The sequence below is a fragment of the Phalacrocorax carbo genome, chromosome 1 (genome assembly GCF_963921805.1).
Source record: "Phalacrocorax carbo chromosome 1, bPhaCar2.1, whole genome shotgun sequence".
Taxonomy (NCBI): domain Eukaryota; kingdom Metazoa; phylum Chordata; class Aves; order Suliformes; family Phalacrocoracidae; genus Phalacrocorax; species Phalacrocorax carbo.
The window spans coordinates 37,899,839-37,920,817 of record NC_087513.1 but is presented as its reverse complement, the minus strand read 5'-3'; the positions used below and the strand labels follow the sequence as shown (position 1 = coordinate 37,920,817).

The 20,979-nt window shown below is 42.0% G+C and overlaps 1 protein-coding gene across 6 annotated transcripts in view; it reads right to left on the bottom strand.

Annotated features, from left to right (window-relative positions):
• The window catches only part of TBC1D30 (TBC1 domain family member 30), a 58,260-nt gene extending 37,706 nt beyond the window's left edge, over positions 1–20,554 (bottom strand). The window contains exons 1-2 of one of the 6 annotated variants that reach the window (XM_064448746.1): positions 19,859–20,554; positions 17,320–17,484 (exon numbers count right to left, since the gene is read on the bottom strand). In XM_064448746.1, coding sequence (XP_064304816.1) covers positions 17,320–17,484; positions 19,859–20,117 — 424 coding nt within the window. In that variant the 5' untranslated portion in view covers positions 20,118–20,554. Of the gene's footprint in view, positions 1–15,472; positions 15,557–17,319; positions 17,485–19,858 lie in introns of those variants that run through there. The other 5 variants (XM_064448727.1, XM_064448736.1, XM_064448717.1 and 2 more) reach the window with 5 other exon arrangements.
• Between the last annotated feature and the right edge of the window lie 425 nt (positions 20,555–20,979).

Below are 20,979 nucleotides of genomic sequence, written 5' to 3'. Positions count from 1 at the left end.
TGGCAGATATTATACATCGAGAAGTATGCCAAAATTTTCCAGCATCAATAAAAACACTTGATATATCATACATCTGTAATGAAGGCATCTGTAAATCAGTTGTGAAAGCAGATTCTAGCAGTTTACAGCACAATGGGGTGGAGCTGTGATAACCAGTTTCCCATCTGCGGAGGCACCACATTGGTAGGGAGTGAATCAGCGCAGGTGAGGCTGACTGCAGTCCCTCAATTCTTAGGTTGTTCTCAGAGCAGCACAAGATGTTTATGCAATCAGATCGTGTAGGTAAGAATATGAAAGCCTTCAAAAGCACCACAGGTTGCTAAAACAGAAGTACGGACATGCCTGTAACCCCCTTCTAATCTGCCTATGACCTCTCTCCATTTGTACGTACCTATTTCCATGAGTGAGGGAGGTGCAGAAAGACTTGACATCCGTGGAGTACCAAGGCTAAGGTTGGCAACAGCAGAAGTGCATACACCTGTCTCCCAGAACTATGCTCAATCCAGAAAGGCATGAAGCCCCTATTCTCCTGACTTCTTTAGGAAACTACTCAGCAGTAAGCTACAAGCTTTTCTTAAACCTGTCTCTACAACAGAAACACACTGAAAGCTAGGAATATGTTAATATTCAAACGCTTTTCATCATAAATTATTAACTCTCCTATGTCACCAACTCTCACCATTGTACCATTAAAAAGCAGCATTTGGAGTTCCTAGGTCAAACTGGTTTTGAGGATAGAAGAATTAAATTTGCTGATAATTCAGCAACCCTGAGCACACAAGTGACAGTAACCAGTGCCAACAGGCTGGGTACAAAGGATGGCCTATTTCACTCCAGGCTCATCACTGGAAAATGACTGTTCCCAGAGCTTAACAGGAAAGAATTTAAAGAATTCCTGAAAAGTAGAAACCTACTTATGGTTTTTTTAAACATCATGCACCACAGATCAGAGGCACTGCAAATATTTCAGAAGAAAAAAATCTATGCTGACATTACAAAATAGATGCGATGTGGAAACTTTTATCTTAACATAGGGTTCAATGGCTGCAGTGAAAGGACAAGGCAGAGATTTAACTCTGAACTATCCATGTGGGAAACGAAAAGGGACTTAAATAGAATATTGCTTGATCACATGACAGAAGTCAGTCAGTTCCCCTTATTATGCCAGTAACAGAGGACAAAAAACTTGCACAACTGAGTATGCTTCATATTCTATTAAAGCTATTTGTATTCACTGCAGTGCCCATAAATCTAATTCTGGGCTGCAGCATTATTGCAGTAGGTATTGTACAAGCACAGCAAAAAACCAGACTTCCTGCTTTAGAAGAAAGAAATATGAGAAAAGACGACACATTAACATACGAAGGAGCACAGGGAGACAGTGAGGTTATATTGGAAAGCTTGGCGGACAGTAGTCATACATAAGGGCTGGTATTGTGTTTCTGTGGCTTCATGGCAAAGATGAGTACCAAGGGACACACATGAAGGCATAAGGTCAATAAGAGGGCTGACGGATTAGGTTTTAATCATCAGCTCAAGTGCAACATGGCTAAACATCTACAAGGAAACACCAACATGGGGGGAAATTGAGAAGGTGCTTGTTTTAAAATAAGTGTGGGATGGAGGCAGGAGGCATGAGCTAACTTTGAATACTGACTAAGAAATGGCAAGGATGTGACAACAGAGAAGAGTAGATTGTGAAGAGCTTTGGATATTAAAGCAATGAAAGCAAAACATTGACTAGATCTACAGTGACCATAAGGGAAACACAGGCACCTACCACTCATGTGAGCACCCGTGTACAAACACTAAAATGTAGGTGTGCTAATCACAAGCTGAAGTCCACCGCTACATTTAGTTCTTTGTACATATATGTATGTTGTCTTCTGAAAGTACAAAAGTACACACAGCAAAAAAAAAGTTTGCAGAAGCTTTCTATGTCCCAAATGCTTCCAACAAGCTCTTAATCGCAGAAAAATGAGAGATAAGTAAGTCGATGGATCTTCTCATGCTGTGAAATTGGGGGTGGGGTGTGGAATTCAACAACAGCATCCAGGTTTATGATGTTTATTCTAATATGGTTCAACTGTATAAATAAACTCTAAAGTTAAAATTGCCATTTGAGGAGCACAGTGATCTGCGTTGTCCTGATAAAGAAAATAAAATAAAAATTTATTTTACTTATCGCCTTCATGTGCCAACTCTAATGGTAAAGCAGGTCATATACAGTTACATTAAGCCGATAGTTGCACCTCATGAGCAAGGTAAAAGGACCACTGAGGTAACAATATATTTTAACTGCTGTAGTAACAAGTAGCAAAAAGTCTAGAGTTAACAACTGGAATAAAAGTCATAGCAATGCTTACATGCTCGATAAAATATATAGAGAGAACCTTTTAAATTAAATAGTAATGAATTGAAGTGAGGTCTCAGAAGGCAAATGCCTTTTTTTGTCAGAGAAATTAACTGTCTCTACTGAAGCACAGAATTAAAAATATTATTTTGGTAAGGAACATATTAAGAAGAAAAATTGTTGAAGATGCCTACATAAAAATATTGCTGAAAAGCATGATCATCATAATAAAGAAATGTTCCCTAACCTTGCTAAACAATATGAAGTAAATGCATATCTTGGCCACTATTCACACCCCAGAATCCCACTTAAATGCTACACGGTCATTTTAAAAAACAAATCACCAAGTCAGCAAAAAACCTAATGCAATATATGTTAAAAAAAACCAAACCTGACAGGTATGATTTGTAGGCATGCTTAAGATAATATTTGCAGAAGAATGGAGGTCATAGCGGATTGCAGGCTCCCAGCACTAAGACTGAGCTGCTCTTCCTTTATTAGAATCTGATTATTTCCTTAGCATCTAGCATAGAAATTGAATTTTACAGCGTGGATCGCCAACTTCATTGGTCTGAGCTGCTGTTTCAGAAACAGCAAGATTTTAATCCTCCCCAACATAATTAACAAAGGAAAAACCACCCTATGTCCCCAAGACAAGATTTATCCACGGACAGAACACTTTCAAAGATCCTAGACTAAAAAGTAATTGCCAAAGTTAAAAAAAATTCTAACTGCAAAACGCCTTTGCTTTGGGCCATGAACCACTATGGGAACGCGACCATGTTTATACATTGAAGTTTTTATATTTTGTTCGGTACTTTAGTGCAGTAATGCTAAGGACATCCACCACAGACCAGGCTCAGGCTGCGCAAGGCTTTCATTAGACAGGTAGCAAAGAGCCATGTTGTTCTGGCACTGCCCAAGGATAGGAGAGTCCTGCTTCCAGCACGGACCTTCCCTCTTCCCGTACACATGGCCTCTGTGGACAGAGCTCAGGAACGGAAACAAAACCTTTTCTGGTGTTGGGAAAGAGAATGGCATTCGCTCCAAGAGAACCTAATATAAGCCCTATAAAGCTCTTGGAATCACAAATCTTGATCAGTCAATACAGAAGTCCTCCACCACCACTCAGGTTCTTTGATCACATATATATTGGTTCCCATCTGCAGATGCCACTAGTTCTGTAAAGTTCTGTAAAGTTCTGTAAACTTTCCCATGAAGTTTTGTGTGTACGTGAAGCTACTGCAACTCCAAGTCATCCAGATCACAATTCCCTTCATCTCCCATGTGGGCCATAGCTTCACAGAGGACATTCTGCAAGTGTTGGAAAAGGAAGCAGCTAACAAAGCAAACGGACCTTGAACTACCACCTCCCCTTCCTGAAAAGTGCGCACGTTAGTCATCTAAGCAAGTCTGACACAGTTTTTTCACTGAAGTTCGTGAGTAAGATGGAGAAAATAGTTATCAGTCACGACAATGTTACTATTCTAAGCTTTTTTAGTCAACAGTTAAATGACAAAATTTCAGTTCATAATCCACTCTCCCAGGACAAGTTTATTGAACTGAATGTGTTTAGGATTAATCAAAGGCTCATTTAGTACTGAAGCCTTGAAATTGATTTTGAACATGTTCAGCACCACACAAGCATGAGTTTTGGCAACAGCACAGCTCTGTTTATTACTACTGCATAGCTTGAGACAACTCACTTCACTCCTCTGAACATGTGCTTCTTCTACCAGCCCTCAAGTGGTCTTGTCTCATTAACAGTTTGTTTTTCAGAAAGCCTTGTACCACGTGTTTGTCCAGTGACCAACTCATTAGGTTCCTGATTTCACTGGGCCTCTCTAGGCATTGCTATAAATGTTAGTAATATTTAATTCCTCAAATCTGTATTCTTTTTAAAAAGAGATCAGCTATGTACATTGATTACTTCACCATTCTGACCTCCTTTAAGTCTCAGTGGATAATTATTTTTCCTTCAGGATCTAAGGCCCTCAGCTACTGCTGGCCACGACCATTGAATGAGATAAGAAATTAGCAGTAACACACGGAGAGAAAAAAAACCCCAAACCCCCATATTAAACTGTTAGCTATCAGTGATGCCTAATCCAACCCAAGAACCAAAAACTGTTCATGCTCTGTATTTTGGCCATATGTATTGTATGGATGGCAGACAAAATATATTGATCAACACCAGGCTGCTGTGATTTTAGGGAGGTAACTATAGTTATAGGGAACTAAATTTAGAAGCTGTTTCACTGCTGGCAAAACATATCAAGAGGTTTCCAATTTTTACTAAGAAAGAGATATAAATGATAGGTTTGTGTCACTTTCTAAAAAGAAAATGTTCTAGTAAGATGATGTAACGTGGAGATGGAATATGGACTTGACTTCCTTGGCAAGTTTCAAGGGTATGTGAGGAGCACTCACTTACTGCTGACCAAGTCAAATTCAAGTTATGAACAGCTTCAAGGAGAAAGCATTTTAAAATCTGAAGTTCTTGTTTAACTTCTCCTCTGGAGCTGCTCCAGCATAGAATTATAAGCAGGACTATTGAACCAAACAGACTAAGTTCACAGTTCACTTTTCTAGCACCTTGTTTTTAAATGTCAAGCTTATCTCACAAAGCTGCGGAAACATAGCTGCTAGCACTGCCTGATGCTCCATAAATCAGTCTATTTCTAGCACTAATTATCCCAAGAAGCTGTTATCTTCCATTTGATCTTCAGTATCGAGAAAGTATTTTCTTCAAAGGCTAACTTAACCAAAGAGTGTTCAGTGGGTGCCATATTTGGAGATAAAATGCATCTGTGTTACTTAAAGGCCACGTACCCTATTGGGCATTTTCAGTGAAGCCCCATTAACTCTCCTACAAGTTCACAATGCTGTAAAAAAAAGAAAAAAAGAAAAAAAAAAAAAACCCACCACAGTTACTTGTACTGAAGTGTAATCCCCAGAACAATAAAAGAGGAGGTAGCACTAAGCTAGACAAGTGTGAAAGGCTATGCTTACAACCTAGTTACAGAACTTTCTCTCTCAGGCTGTTTCCACATCCAAAAGCTTGTCAGAGAAAGATTGAAGATTGCAATGACATGGTATTATAGTTATGCAGCTCACACAGCCACCCCTGCTGTGACCTGAAATGCACAAATAAACCCTTACGTCTTGATTGTCCAACATTTGCCATAGATGCCGTGGCTTGTCACTACCTGCAGGAATCAGAGCAGGATCTGCGATCGATTCAGAAGTGTCTAAAAGGATTTGCGAAATACAAATGCACTCATGGGCGCTCCTCACACATCACTCCTTCACCTGTGGACTTTGGCAGCACCGGCTATACAGCCAGCTTCCTCGCAAATTCCCACTTAACACAATGGATTTCTAGGTTATAGCCTGGACACTGACAATGCCTTGCAGCAGAGCACATGACTACTTTCCCACACAGACCTGCAGGCTGAGCCCTTTGCTCTGCTGGGCCATGCACCCCACACCTCCCTTCCTGATCAATGCTCAACCTGTCCCAGGCAGAAGCACTGGGCTGGAGCAGGATGAGCTTGGTTTCACACTCTTCCTGAACCTATGCAGAAATCAGCACCTTGCCTCATTTAACCACAATAATCCCAGGCTGACTAAATAAAAATCTCACTTTCCTGGTTTTTCAGAGAATAACATGTTAGACTAATCAAACTTTACTGCTGAAGAGGTATCCATCTGAATCACTGCAAAGGAGCAGAGGGAACAGTGGTGTCTGACAGTTATTTCTGATGTCATGACTGACTGACAGGGATTGTAGATGGAGAACAGGCTGTTCTGACTGCTGTTGCCAGCAGCAAACAGCAGCATCCTTCCTTCGGATGCCTGCATGCCTCCTCAGTTCGAGCTCATCAAATCCCACCTTCCAAAGTTACTGCAGTACTAGGGAAATAAGGTTATCACTGGTTTGAGAACCACTTTGCTCAGGAAAATTAGTAGGTAAGTAGTACTTGATAAGTAATCCAAAAAAACAACACACAGTAATCTATCACATTAATCCCTATTTCTCATACTCGGGAAATATTTTATGTAACAAGTACTATCCAATACATCAACTTTTCATGGCACAGCTGTTGGGAAAAGTGCAATTCGGTGCACTCAAAACTGTACATACATCACAAAACTAATCCTGCAAGGTCAGCTACTACTTTGCAACAGCAACAGGATCACAGTTACATGGAAGAATATGGAAAAGGCAGCAACAGTCAACCTCCAAGTTGTATGCATACCCAAAATAAACGTAATCTCAGGTATAGATCTAACTCATCCTTTTCACTGTTGTCACAGCTGCTAGCGCACTGACAAACAATATTTATAACACCCTATACCAAATGTTGCAGGACAAGAATTTGGTAGCAATTCTGCAATCTCTACATTCATATACTGAACAACCTGCATTTTTTGTTGCAAACTGGGCCTAGAATCAGCAGGCAGATTATCACTTACAAAAGGATCTACTGAATTTACTGTTCAAATCCATGATAAGCAATGAAGTATTTATTCTGCAAGAGTAGTTTTTTATGTTGTAACCACATTCAGCTGTTACTATCCCATCGAACTTCTATGTAACACAAAAAAATATTGCACAACTATGGGGGGTGGGGACAAGTAAACTAGTTATAGTTAGATAATCAGTGGCTGATGCTCTGGCCACCTCAGATGGCTATTACAGGGTGCCCCTTTCACCTCAGCAGCAGCAATCAACTACAGAACATGCCTACATGACATACATTAGAAAGGTCAGTTTAGCCCCACTTCGCCCTCACCCCAGATGTCTGCCATTTTCCATGACAAGCAATCAAAGCGGGGAGGGAAGGAAGGATGTAAGGGCTCTGAATTTTGCAGGGCCCACAGTTTATAGAAGTTGGACACCACAGCTAGTTGACCAGGGTCTCCCAGGTCTCACTACACTCCTTTGGGTGAAGGCCTGGTATCTCCCAAATGGTAAGTTGCTGCACTTGGCAGTCACCTGCCTGGCACAACATGCCATCAATCAGCTGATCCACAGCTCTTTCATGGTGTGTGAGGCACATTTGGGGCTCAACAGGCAGAAGGCAACAGGCCTTCTCCCACCTGGCTCTGAACCCCTGGCATCTCCCTTTCCCTGGAAGATCCCACCCCTCCAGAGACAGCAGCTCACTGAACTGGGAAATGAGCAACAGCGGTGTGCCAGGAGGTAGTACCTCCCTCAAGGAGGTAATCATCATCTGGTCAGCAGGCTTCACACTGTCCCCAGGAACTTACCAGCAGCAGTGATACCAACTCTGAATGCAGCCAATCTCCGAAAGTAGCAGTGGGAAAATATCTAAAAGAAAAACGTGGCAGTTGGGTACATTCTCATACCACCTGCTGATACTGAGCACTGCCCAGTCTCGCTTGAAACTCTTAAGTACCTAGATCCTGACCAGGCTTGTAACAAAAGCAATCGTACCTCTGGATCCTGCCACTAGTCAAAGCAGCCACCGCGACAGTTTGCTTAGCTAAATCCTGACGAATGTAGCTGAAGGAGTCCATGATAAAAGCCATTTCTGAGAACTGTGCAAGTCTTAGCCAACGATCAGCATGAGATGGCATTTGTTCAGATGGGGCAGGGAGGTATCTTCAATGAAGGTAAGACACTTCAGTGGTGAGAGTTAGGGACAAAGAAGCACAGTATGAAGTACATGACATGAAAAAGTAAGGATTCATATAATCCCTAAGGAAGCAGAAGGAAAACATACGGTTCAGGAATGCACGCCGGCTCCTCAGCTCCCTAAACCAGTCTGGCAATCCCAGTATTGAGCAGACAGGGAGTGAGCTGCAGAGATGGCTGCATGTTCCCAGGAAGATCTCCAGTAACAAAATTAGCTGGAACCACTTTAATGGAAAGGTCTGTCATAAAATACCAGCTTGTGGAGAGCAAAGCCCTTCACAGCAGAATGGTATCTTTGCTGAAAGCATATTTCCAACAATTTAAAAACTGTAAACAAACCTAAACTCTTTTTAGTATTAAACATTCTAACATCTTTCTTGAAAATGGCTCATTACATAACAGGAAATGAAAAAGGGTGAGGTATCAAAATCTGAACAAAACATTTTAGTTCAAAATGTAAGCTTTCAGAATTTTGCTTCATAAGCAATTGACTTTTGTGAGTGGGTGTTTATTTCATGCTGGAACAAGATATTTTTGTTGCTGTATTCTTAAAGCAGAATTTCCCTCAAAGCGAGGATTCCACGTTCTGTACTGCTCTAAGCTCTAGTTCTTGCTATCTTTTGAATTTGATATTCTGCAATGGCACAGACCACAAGAGAATATCAGTAAAAGAAGATGGCAGTCAGCTGAAGTATTTTTAATAAGCCAGCCAAGGTCTTCTATAGACTCACACACCAGTCAGCTTGCTGGGGCTAGCACAGATCATCCTGAAGAGCTGGCTGGAGACAATAAAGTGGGGTGGTCCCTCCTGTAGGGCTTTCCAATGTTACTTCTCATCAAGTGATGAAAGATGTCAAAATTCCTTACCTACAAGATCCATACTCAGTGTGCACATCCCATCAGCAGCACAATTACACTTTAAGCCTAGGAACTTACTTGATAGTTCTCTAGAACAACATCCCATGAGGGGCAATGGACCAGCACAGTGCTGTACCAGAATTTTACTGACTTGCCGATCTGTTAGACTACTTCCCCTCACACTGCTTCCCTGAGTCTCAGCATCCTGGCTGCACCACTCAAAGACCAGTTCCAATATAATATTCTCATCAAAAGAAAGCACCCATGGAACTCACTACCTGACAACACTCCAGGATTATTCAGATAGTGATTAGCTGTCAGCCTTTAACAAAGAGGTGACACCTTTCATGTGGGTCACTTCCAAAGCTGTGTAAAATACTATGACAGCAAACTCCAAGGCATTTAAAAACAAGAATCATTGCCCTTGCAAAGCTTCACCATCTTGATCAGTGTTCCACACTGCTGGTATTATGCCTGATAACGGTCGCTTTTCTTTCTCCTAAACTCACTAAGAAATATCCAGAATACACAAACTAATTTACATTAGCAAGTGCTAAACATGCATGACACACACCTACTCATTGAAACATTTCTCCATGACTTGGCACACAGCAATGAATGATGCTGTTTACAGTCCTTCTCCTCCAAACATAGTGTTAAAAGCAATTAGTCCTTCTCAGCTCATGGTCCCAGTGCAATGGAATAAGCTTTCAGATTTCCCAGAATCTTGGCTGGCTGAAGCAAAATGAAATACAATCAAACAGCATTTAATTTTGTATTCACCACTATAGGTGGCTCTTTCAAAGAGTTCTCCAGTAATCTTTTTAAGCATCACACAATTTATTAATAATGCTGGATAACAATAAACAAGTCAGTTAAGAATACATTTACATCTACAGTCATTTTTCGCACTGAGCCAAGCTCTGGCATTCCTAAATACAGTTCTCTCCTCTCCTAACTGTCCCATTACTTCACTCCTTACAAACCAGCACATGACATAAAACGAATTATAAAATCCTTGCTAACCAATCCTCAGCCCACCTCCACATCTTGAGTCATAAGTAACAGAGGAAGCCTTCACTCTATGCAGCATAACTAACAGTTTGATGAAAATAGCAATAATTAAAAATCAATAGCAATAATGTATTTATTTACACATGTATTACTACAAGTTGCGCAGGAGTGTCAATCTGCTTGAGGGTAGGAAGGCTCTGCAGAGAGATCTGGACAGGCTGAAAAAAATGGGCCAAGGTCAGCTGTATGAGGTTTAACAAGGCCAAGTGCCCAGTCCTGCGCTTTGGCCACAACAACCCCATGCAACACTATAGGCTTGGGGAAGAGTGGCTGGAGAGCTGCCCAGCAGAGAAGGATCTGGGGGTGCTGGTTGACAGCTGGCTGAGCATGAGCCAGCAGTGTGCTTAGGCTAAGAAGGCCAACAGCATCTGGGCTTGTATCAGCAATAGTGTGGCCAGCAGGAGTAGGGAAGTGATTGTGCCCCCGTACCCGGCCCTGGTGAGGCCGCACATTGAATACTGGTTTGGGTTTTGAGCCCCTCAGAAGGACATCGAGTTGCTGGAGTGTGTCCAAAGAAGGGCAACAAAGCTGGTGAAGGGTCTGGAGAACAAGTCTTATGAGGAGCAGCTGAGGGAGCTGGAGAAAAGGAGGCTGAGGGGAGACCTTATCACTCTCTACAGTTACCTCAAAGGGGGTTGTAGTGAGGTGGATGTTGGTCTCTTCTCCCAAGTAACAAGCAACAGAACAAGAGGAAACTGCTTCAAGCCGCATCAGGGGAGGTTTAGATTGGATATTAGGAAAAATTTCTTCACTGAACAAGTGGTCAGGCATTGGAACAGCTTGCCCAGAGAGGTGGTGGAGTCACCATCCCTGGAGGTATTTCAAAGACGTGTAGACATGGCATTTCAGGGCATGGTTTAGGAGACGTGGTAGTGTTGGCTTGGTGGTTGGACTTGACGATCCTAGAGGTCTTTCCAACATTAATGATTCTATGATTCTAAAGAAAATTCAGCCTACTTTTGGCAACAGTTTAAACAAACTTAAGATGACTATCCCATTTTCAAGCTCATTATCCTGTTTCCTCCATTTCCCCACCAAAAGGCTTCAAAGGACAAAAGATCAGGCAGAAGTAAATTAAGAACAATTGCTTAGGAAAAACAAGAAGTAGCCACAAGTGACGTTTCTTAAGTATGCTGTGGCTTTTTGAAATGCATCAATTTAAAGGATCAAATTCATTAGCACCCACAAAGGGTAGAGACTAGTAAGGTAACCAAGCACACAAATACAGATAACAGGAAAGCTACTGAACTGAAACATGCAGCCAATTGAGTCATTTGGGGATGACTCACATGAAATCAGATTCCCTAAGAAGTAAACCTCCTATTTTCATGTCAAAGGAGGAATGCACTTTTGATAGATCAATTAAATAGTTACTGCTATAAAAAGTTACTGAAGCAGATTCATCTGGCTTCAAACATCAGAGCTACTGAGTTAAACTTAAAATGTATTACCCAAAAACCTTGAAAAATGAGACATGGTTTTCTAAATGAATGACCTGTTTCACATCCACTTGGAAATCTACATTAGGGTTGGAGATGAACACAGCAAGTGTATGACAGTCTCTCTTTTAATTGCAAATACAACACTGGAAATTGCACAGACATCAATATTTTAATTTTTAATATAAAACATCCTCCTCTTTAGCATATATTTCAGATGTTAAAGTGAGGAACATGAAAAGCAAGTACAAGCTTAAAACTTGGCCCCTAATTTGTAACAGTGGAGATTTGGGTGGGGCAGGAGGCTGTAGAGCAAAATTGCCACAGTAGCAGCATTCGCTGAGCAACTCAATTCTTCATAGAGAAATAAAAAAATTAAACCAGAGCAATTGAGGTGTTCCAGGTTAAAGCGTATTTATACAACTGCAAGAGTACATCAAACTACTGGGATGCGAGTGGGAAAAGACAGATAAGCCACATGCTTAATTTGACCTGCATGAATTATTCCACATGTATACAAGTGTTTGCCCAATGTTGTGAGACATCTGATCCAGAGTGACAATCAAATCGGTATTAGCTGTGTTAGCAGTACACAGCATATTGTATTAAAGCTGTTCTTACACCTTTAATCAAACTTTCATCCTATGAACTAAAATTTGTGAATGTCTGCCTTGGCTTTACAATAAATGTTGAGGGAAGAGGAGGGATGGAGAAGACAGGTGTGCAGGTGTGTGCAGGAAAAAGACAATGAAGAATATATGAAAGAGACCAAGGAACAATGCAAGGAAAACTAAAAGATGGAGAGCAGTCTGACTGAGAGCCAGTGGTAGACACTGCAGGGCAGACAAAACATAGGAAGGGGAAAAATGGAACAGGGCTGAAAAGTCTGATATTTAAAGACTGGGATCAAGTGAGAAAAGCTAATAAAGAGTTAGGAAGGGGAGGGGGGGGGAAGTGGAAGATGGGACAGGACACACAGATGCAGCAGGACTGGAGGGAAGGAATGAGGAAAGAGAAAACAGACGTTTAGTCTAGATGCATGAGTACTTTTGCCTACCTAAGTTGCCCTTATCCAGAGACACCTGATGATGGTGATCTTGCCCAGTTCTCTCCTACCCAACTCATAAAACGACAACATCAAGCAGGGCTTTCCCAGTTTCCTCTGGGTGAGTTCCACACCCTGTGAGGAGAGTTGATGCTACACAGTAACACGTTCTCAGAAGCTGAGGAGACTTCATAGCCCAGTCTTCTACCAGGAAACTCTGTCCATCCCCTGGGAACACACAGGGTACCTCTCTGTGCCCATATCATGCCAGTTTGTGTTGAGTGCATCCTAACTGGATAGAAAGCCAAAGAGATCAAAAGTATTGCTAATAAGTCTATACATAAACTTCTGAATTTCTGTAGGTAGATTCCAAAGCATTCAGCTCAGTCAGGAGCTTCTGAATAACCTCCACAGCCATGTAGGAATAAATGATCTCAGTTATAATTAAGAAGCCACTTGTCACCATTTTTCAACTGCTTCACATAGGGAACCTAATACTTCCTTGGTGAACAACATTTGTTTGACAGCCTGTATCTGACTTTAAATCTTTTAATCCAATTACTACCTGACCACATTTGTAAAGCGTTTCCCTTCACGTTTAAGGAAAGGATATGAAAGCCACCAACCTGTGAAAAATCAGATATACTCTACCTCTGCACAAAATAAAATATTCTGTCTCCCTCTACTGGCTCTGCATTAAATCAAAGCAGGAAGAGAAAAACTAGAAAGCTAATGTTTATTGTCATCCTATAGAATTCTATATAGGAGTCAGTGCTGAAATAGCAGAATACTTATCTTTAATCTTAGTTTCTAAACAAGTATTACAAGAGAGAATACTAAGGCCTTTCTGAATACAGCATGAGACTCATTTAAAGTCATTATAGGTACATAGCACCATAGCTACACAGCAGCAAATTAACAATCTTTGTGATATTTTCTACTTAAATTATTTCTATTAAAAATACAAGAAAATATTAATGAACTTTCTCTTAATATAGCTTCATCTTATTTTATATTGAATCAAATTTAAGCTTGCTTCCAGCCAGACTGTTACAACTGAGCTGCATGATTTTACTTATAAATAATTTATAGATAATACATATTTTTTAAAAAAATTAAAATGCAAACAATCAAAATTTCTGATTCAAGGAACTTCTTGTTTGCAATTTGATCAGGCAAAATATATTTAGTAATATAAGGAAGCTGTCACTATATAAAATACAGAAAGAGAGAAAAGAATGAGATGTCTTGCATATTATTTAGATGAGAGCTGCAAAACCTTGATTTATTTTTTTCCTGAATTCTGCTTTTCTCAAATGATATAATTAAGCGCATAAACCACTCTGCTTTCTAAGATGGATCTGAAATAGTTCGCAATGCTACAGAACACACTTATAATCTTGTTGCTCCAAATAAGTTAAAATCACAAGAGTAAGAGAAATGTGTGCCTAGAAGCCGTGTTTGCCATCAGGCCATCACTGTGATGTCTCTCTTACTGTTTTTCTTCATTGGAGTATTGTATTTAAATTTAGCTAAAAAAGCGTTACTAAAATGAAACTGGCCAGTCATATAGCTTAAAGTACAGCGCAGTGTACTGCTTTTAGCATGTATCCAACAGAACAATTTATCCTCCCTCAGCAGAGCCATAGCCATTCATGCTTCTGACAAAAACCCATTTCACTCTGCAGTGAATTTTATTTTCTATGGTAATACCTATTTGTATGCAAAACATGCACCACCTACCAGGGATAAAGGTCAACAGCATAATGAAAAACACGTTAAGTTACAAAGTCGTCCCTGGCATCTGTTTGTTCCTCCACATTTACTCTCTCCATTCAGCATTTCAAATGCTGCAGGTGCTGTGCTGGGTATTGAAGCACAAGCAAGCCAGACACGAGCTTCCAAAGCTGCCAGAGGGCCCTGCCTCTTCTGTGCGCTGCGCAGAGACCAAGAGCCAGCGAAGGTCAAAAACTGATCCATACACAGCTCTCTGTGTGGTCTGCGAAACTTGCAGATGCTGAACACACACAGTTTTAAGCATACAGTTTTTTAAACAGTGCCTGGTTTAGTCTGCTTCGACAGAGGAAAACATGATAGATGCTTCATCAGAAAATAAGGGATCAATTAATCAGCCCTGTAATTTCCTAACTGCAGTTACCACTAGGAGTGAATTTGTCAGACAGTATGCAAAAAGGGTCAATCAAAATTATCCATCAAGACAGAATTTCCATCTTTTCCTGAAACAGTTGTTTGCAATTGGTCTGTAAAGATGGCTTAAAGGTAGCATTCAAACATCAGAATGTGAACTTAACGTTAATTTGAAACTAGAGTTCTGCCTCTACATAGAGATTTCATTATATATGGGGGGAAAAAACTACCAGTGTGACAATAGTATAAACATACCATGAAACACTATACAGATCAGTTGAAGAATCACTTATATTTTGAAATATTAGAATGATAACACAAATCCAAGAAATCCAAGAAATTTGCCACTAAAAAAAACCCCCCATACTTTAAAAGGAAAATATTTTAACAACTTCTCCATACTTACTTGATAAAGATTTTAGTACTACAGGATATCATAATATTAATGCTGTACCTGAAAGCACATTATAAAGCTTTATGGCACATAACATTATATTGCAAGTACATACTGTCATCAGAAAAACCTGGGACAACAAAAACTTCTACAAATTAATAATAATGTTTTGAATATTTAAAAATGAGAGGGCAGTCTACAGAAAATCTAGTTTCCAAGGGCTTTAATAAGCAGGAAATCTCTCTTACATTTTGGGGTGGAGGGGAAGGTGTGCATTTGTTAATGTTCCACCACATTAACTCTTCATTTTTTAAAGTTAAAAGAGGAGAAAATAGATCTTTCCACTGTTAGCATACTAGTTTTGCCAAGACTTTAGGACTTAACTACACACTTAGCAGCTCACTTCTCAAGCCACTCTAAGCAATCACCGTCTCCTGTGCATCCACCACTTCGACCACCCTCTGCAGAAACCGGAAACAGGGAAAAAAAGAATTACCTTACTGGATCAGCTCTCTGATTTGACTCGTTATATCAAATACAGGGGTTCCTACTACTACTAGACAGGAAATAGTACAAAGGTTGGAGGGAAGAAGACCAGTTCTGCCTGCCTTTGGACAGCTGTTGATCAAACATTGCCTCAAAGGCACAATTACCCGGAAATTTAAAGTTGTACAACCTACAGCAAAAGCTTATTCCTGCATCCTCTGTACAGTGCTAGCACAGTTATATTGAGCAATAAAAACATAGTCTCAATATATTCCAAAGCAACTGAAGTTATCGGAAGTCATTCAACAAATCCCAGTGGCTTTGCATTACATCTTAATGAAAGAAATAACTAAGTTGTAGGTGCCCCAGAATATATATATATATGGATTTTCAGAGATATAAGCTGAAAAGTAGTGCTAGGTAAACATACTATATTAATAATAAAAATCTTACTTCAAGACATGTAATATACAAACCCACACATAGTCTTCAAAAACTTGCATGCACATGCATGGATATTAGCCAATAAACTGCATTACTTTGAAAATTCAGCTACCTCAGTGGTTACTAGCGCATTTTAAACATAATGCCCCATTAATTTAAGTGCAAAGTGGTACCTGAAATTTGTAAAAACACATTCATATTTAGGATTAAATCTTGTATCCTTTTCAGACAATAGGTTTTTACCTAACAAATTAGCCTGGGATGCTCACACCTTCAGAATTTGTAGTCAAATCCTCTAAATACTTAAACATGCAAAATTCAAGTAGTCTCATTTAAAAGGAGACTACAGTATATGCTTAAGTGTTAACAGGACTCAATTATCAAGCTTGTGTTTAAAAAGAGTAGGTGGGAAGAAGAAATATGCCTACGCAGCGCATGACAGCCAAGAAGTTTCATGCTAGGTTTAAGTAAAACAAAGGAACACTTTTAGGCGCTTAAAAACTTAAGTTTCACAGTAATAGACAAACCCTTAACTGAACTACATGAGCACATGCCACTACAGTAAGATTCTTTCAATAAAATTTTCACATGCACCTCAAAGCTCCTACAGGCATTTTTGTGAAAAGACCATGCTTTTTTTACTGTACCTGAACATTTCTGTACCTGTCACGCTGCATGTTAATGAAAAAATAAGACAGGGAACATTAGGTTATTTTCACACGTCCTTTCTAAAGACATAATTTCTCTTTATTTTTACATATGACATCACATGCAGTTTCACTTTAGCAGAACTAACAAAAGCACTTCAGCCTGTCTTTAGATGACAACTTTGCCAAGTCAAATAAAAAGGTTTCACTGTGCTGGAAGAAAAGGCTAAACAATTAAAGACCAACATTTCTCCTCTTCCCCATGCATTCCCTCTGAAATACCCGAAGTGGGGAAGTGGGTTTCTTTTGACTTATACTCCTCGTCTTAAATCAACTCGAAAGAAAGGAGTTACGCACTACTAACAATACTCTGGGAAGACAATTGCATATGCTGTCTATAGTTTCCAGCAACAAAAATTTCCACTTCCAGCATCTCCCATATAAAAGCACACAGTTAAATACAGCATGCATGCTAAAAAATTCAACTCGGGCTTTCTGTGAAATAAAGCTGAAAAAGCCTGGCAGACCACGTGCGGTAAGGGTACCGCACCAATGCACAGAGCTGAGGCTACGGCAGCATGCCTAGTCGAGCTAGCTGGGCTTTGCTGGTTCCCAGATGCCACTGACATCACTGGAAGTCAGTCATATCTAAGGAATAGCATAGCCTGGACTCCCGAGTTTAAATCAAATGCAAGGGCTTAACTGAAATACTGCACACATTAATGAAATAAACTACTTACACTAGTACGCATGTACAAGTACTTACGTCGTTTCTGGGAAACCGCCTGTAAACAAGCTGTGACAATATCACAGTTCTTCTGGACTTCATGTACAAGCCTGTCTTTCTGCTTCAGAAGACGAAGCAACTTTGCTGATTGAACAGAAATTCTGTAATTCAGTTCTCGTTTTATAGTTGTTAATTCATTGACATCTGCCGATAAGCAGAGAAAATAATTTCAGTCCAGGTCAAAACAATCCTAAACAGCTTACTGTACTTGACATGCAGAGTGATTTGCCCCACGGACATTTACATACACATTTCTATAAATTACAAGTTCTATTGACTGGGACGATTATCAATTATAAACATTTTTGGGATCTGAGCCAGAGCCTTTAATTTTCTTTTACACCAAAGTACTTCAACTTGCTGCCCAGTGTATGAATCATAATAATTTTACTAAATAATTATAATAAATAATATATGGTAGCATATATATATTTATTATATACAATAATTAGACAATAATTATAAATTGGAAACATTGTGAAAGATGGAGCCAGAATATGCCTATAGTATTGCAACCAGGAGGTATTTTTTAAATAAAGTACCTTCCAGAAGCTGCTTGTAGAAGATATGCATGGGGAATAAAAGCAAACAATAACAGGCAAAGGAAAATGTTCAGGAAGCTGCCTGTGAAGCTACAAATGCAGCCACAGGATGAGCTCTAAGTGGGAAACTCTTTCCACTGACATGCAAACACAGTGGCTTCAGTCATGGCCTCAACTATTTCCACTGGTCAGTCACAGCGCCACCAGATCCCCTTAGCTCACCAAAACATCTCAGCTTACGTCTAACATTCCTGTTGTCCTTTATGTGGTGAGCTTCAGGTCCAGAAGAAAAGAGGGTTGTTGGGCACATACCTTAAGTCCATTAAATTGGTTTTTGAGTCCTCTGCTCTGTTCTCAGAGGCCCACCCCACCAGTGAAAGCTTGGGCCTTGCCCATTAGGCACTGACCTCTTCAGCTCTTCCCTGTAATAGCCTGGTACAGCTTGCCACCCCCATCTAAACAGCCTTCTGTTCCCTGCGGCTAAATTTTCAAATCCTATCACTTTCAATCCAACTACACCTCCCTGATGCTGGAAGAAAAATCAATCCAAAAAATCCATACTTTAGTAACCTGATCCAATGAGAAAAGTATTTATGCATCCAGGAAAAGCTACTATTAGTGGGATGGCAAACAGCTCAGCTCGTACAGCAAAACTTTTTCAATAATTGTGGAGATCTTAAAGACAAGGACAAATCAGGCTGAAACGACAATCGATCATGGGATAGTAAATGAACGACTGTGAGGGCAGGGAGCCACTGGTAAAACAGTCCTGTATTTTGTAGTTTCTACCCTGTTTCAGCACCTGCTGCTCAGTTGGCACTCCCAACACTGGTACCAGGCAAGGTGATTTAAAACCACATCTGCGGATTTTGAGAACAAAAAAAGTAAGTTGTATTCCTACCGACTTATACAGTCACCACAGAAGTCATGAGCTGAATTTTATTCTTCCCCACTCATGCCAGTTAGCTGTCCCAGTAAGAACAATTAAATCTGCAGCAAAATTAATGAGTTTAAATTCTACAAAAATATATTCCCAAACAAGCAGATTTCCTGCTGAGTCCCAGGTTGCCACAGGACACCCAGAACAACTTGAGCTGCATCCTGTAACATCAGATGGCATATCACCTCATGTAGAAGCCAGACACAGAAGCAGAAAGCTGTTTGCACAGGTCTGAAAAACAGGCACGTTTATTTACCTTGTGCTTTTTAACCTTGTTGAAACCAAGGATAAGATTTAAGATCAGGAGACAAGAGACCTTTAAACAGCCCTCCTCATCGGATCAACCTGGAGTTGCAAGTCTCATTCTTTCACGAACGTGCAGTGTCACAGCTACTTAGCTTTCATAAGAATTCTTTGATAGTTTCATTTAGATTTTAGTTAGTGGACCATTGCATTTGCATTTTTTTATTACACCTTTTTTTTTCCCTGGAAGACAGGCTTACCTGTAAATAAGCTTTACAATTGTCAGGTTTAGTTTAAGTTCACTATAACTAAAAGGAGCTGAAAAAACCCAACTACTTCTTATGACACAGTGTATGTAGCATCTCTTCTAGCTTAAGAAAAAAGGGACCTAGCTTAAAAATAAAAAAAGAAAGAAACCAATCATTGATTCATTACTGTAAAGGAAGAAAAGCACTGAGCTTATGGAAGCATAAAAGCTCATGCAATCTGTCACAGAAACCCTAGTAACAGGTGACCCCATTTTTGCTCCCACTACACCTAAAACAAAAGAGGGACGGAGCAGCAGAGAAGGCCTCGGTCTGAAGGAGGTATCAGCTAACCCTGCACGGGAACCTTCTGGGAGAGACTGCCATGCATAAAGGCTGCCAGAACAAATGAAGGGAGATACATACATATATATAGGCGTGTGTGTAGGCAAGAAGCAGGAGAGAGAGGACTGTCACTTTTAAGGAGGGCTCCCTTGCAGGCGAGGCGAGAGGCGCAGCTCCCAGGGTAGGGCAGGGTCAGGCCATACCTTTCAGCCGCAGGTACCTGACCTGGCTCGGCCGCCGCTGCTGCTGCAGCTCCCGCAGGACGCGGGCGTGGGCGCTGCCCGAAGGGGCGGCCGCCTCGGCGGCGCTGTAGAGCTCGGTAAGCAGCCCGCTCACCAACGACGAGGTGCGGCTGCACCGGCCGCTGCCGGGACCCTCTTCCTCGTCCTCCTCTTCTTCCTCAGCCAGGCTGTCAGCGCTGCTACCCGCCCTACCGCCTAACCCGGCCTCCCGCACCTCCATCTTGCGGTGCCGCTGCCGGCAGCGCCGGGTTCCGGTCCCGGCCCGTTCCACAGCGACACGCGGGAGGGGGGTGTTGGCGGGAGAGCCCAGCCCGGCGGGACGCTCCCCCGCAGGCAGGAGTGCCACACCCGCCTCGACTCCCTCCCCACGCACCGCGCGGCGTGGTAGAGGCCGGCGGCGGGCGGGGGCGTTGCACCTGCGGAGGGGCGGGGGGGGCCCGGTGCGGCCTTCCCCCCCCCCACGGCGGGAACCTCCGGGGCCGGCTCCGAGGCTGCGGCAAGGGTCACCCTCGTCCCGCTGTCCGTCCCGCTCCCTGGCTCCGGGTCAGCCCCGAGCGGCTGTGTGGGTCTCTCCCCCCAGAGGGAGGCCGAGGGGAGGGCGTGAGGAAGCGTAGGGCAGAACTTTGTGTAAGCGCGAGGCCGTAACGGTGCTGCCGTGAGTCACCGTAAAGCAACGTATAGAGCAGAGCGAACGACCGGGTCTATGCGGCCACCCGGGGTTTAGCTGGCGGAGCCATGCCGCTGCCACACCGGGCGGTGCCCGGAGCCCGTGCGCCGAACGAGGCCGCCGTTGCTGCCGCCTCCCCCGGCAGGCCTTAATGAATCATAGGCTCGTTACAGCTGGAAGAGGCCTCTAAGGCGCAGTATTTCACAACTAACGAGAGCCCCGTGCGTTCCTGGCTGCCGGCGGTGCCCGCGGCGGCACCGCAGCGCCAGGAAGGAGAGCGGCGGGGTCGAGACCCTGCCCCGCCCCGCCTGAGGGACCGCCCCCTGCTCCCGCCCCCATGGCAACGGCCTCTCGGGGGGCGCGGCCTCGCCGGAGGGGGCGGGGCCTCTCCCGGCCACCGGGGCCGCCGGGGACA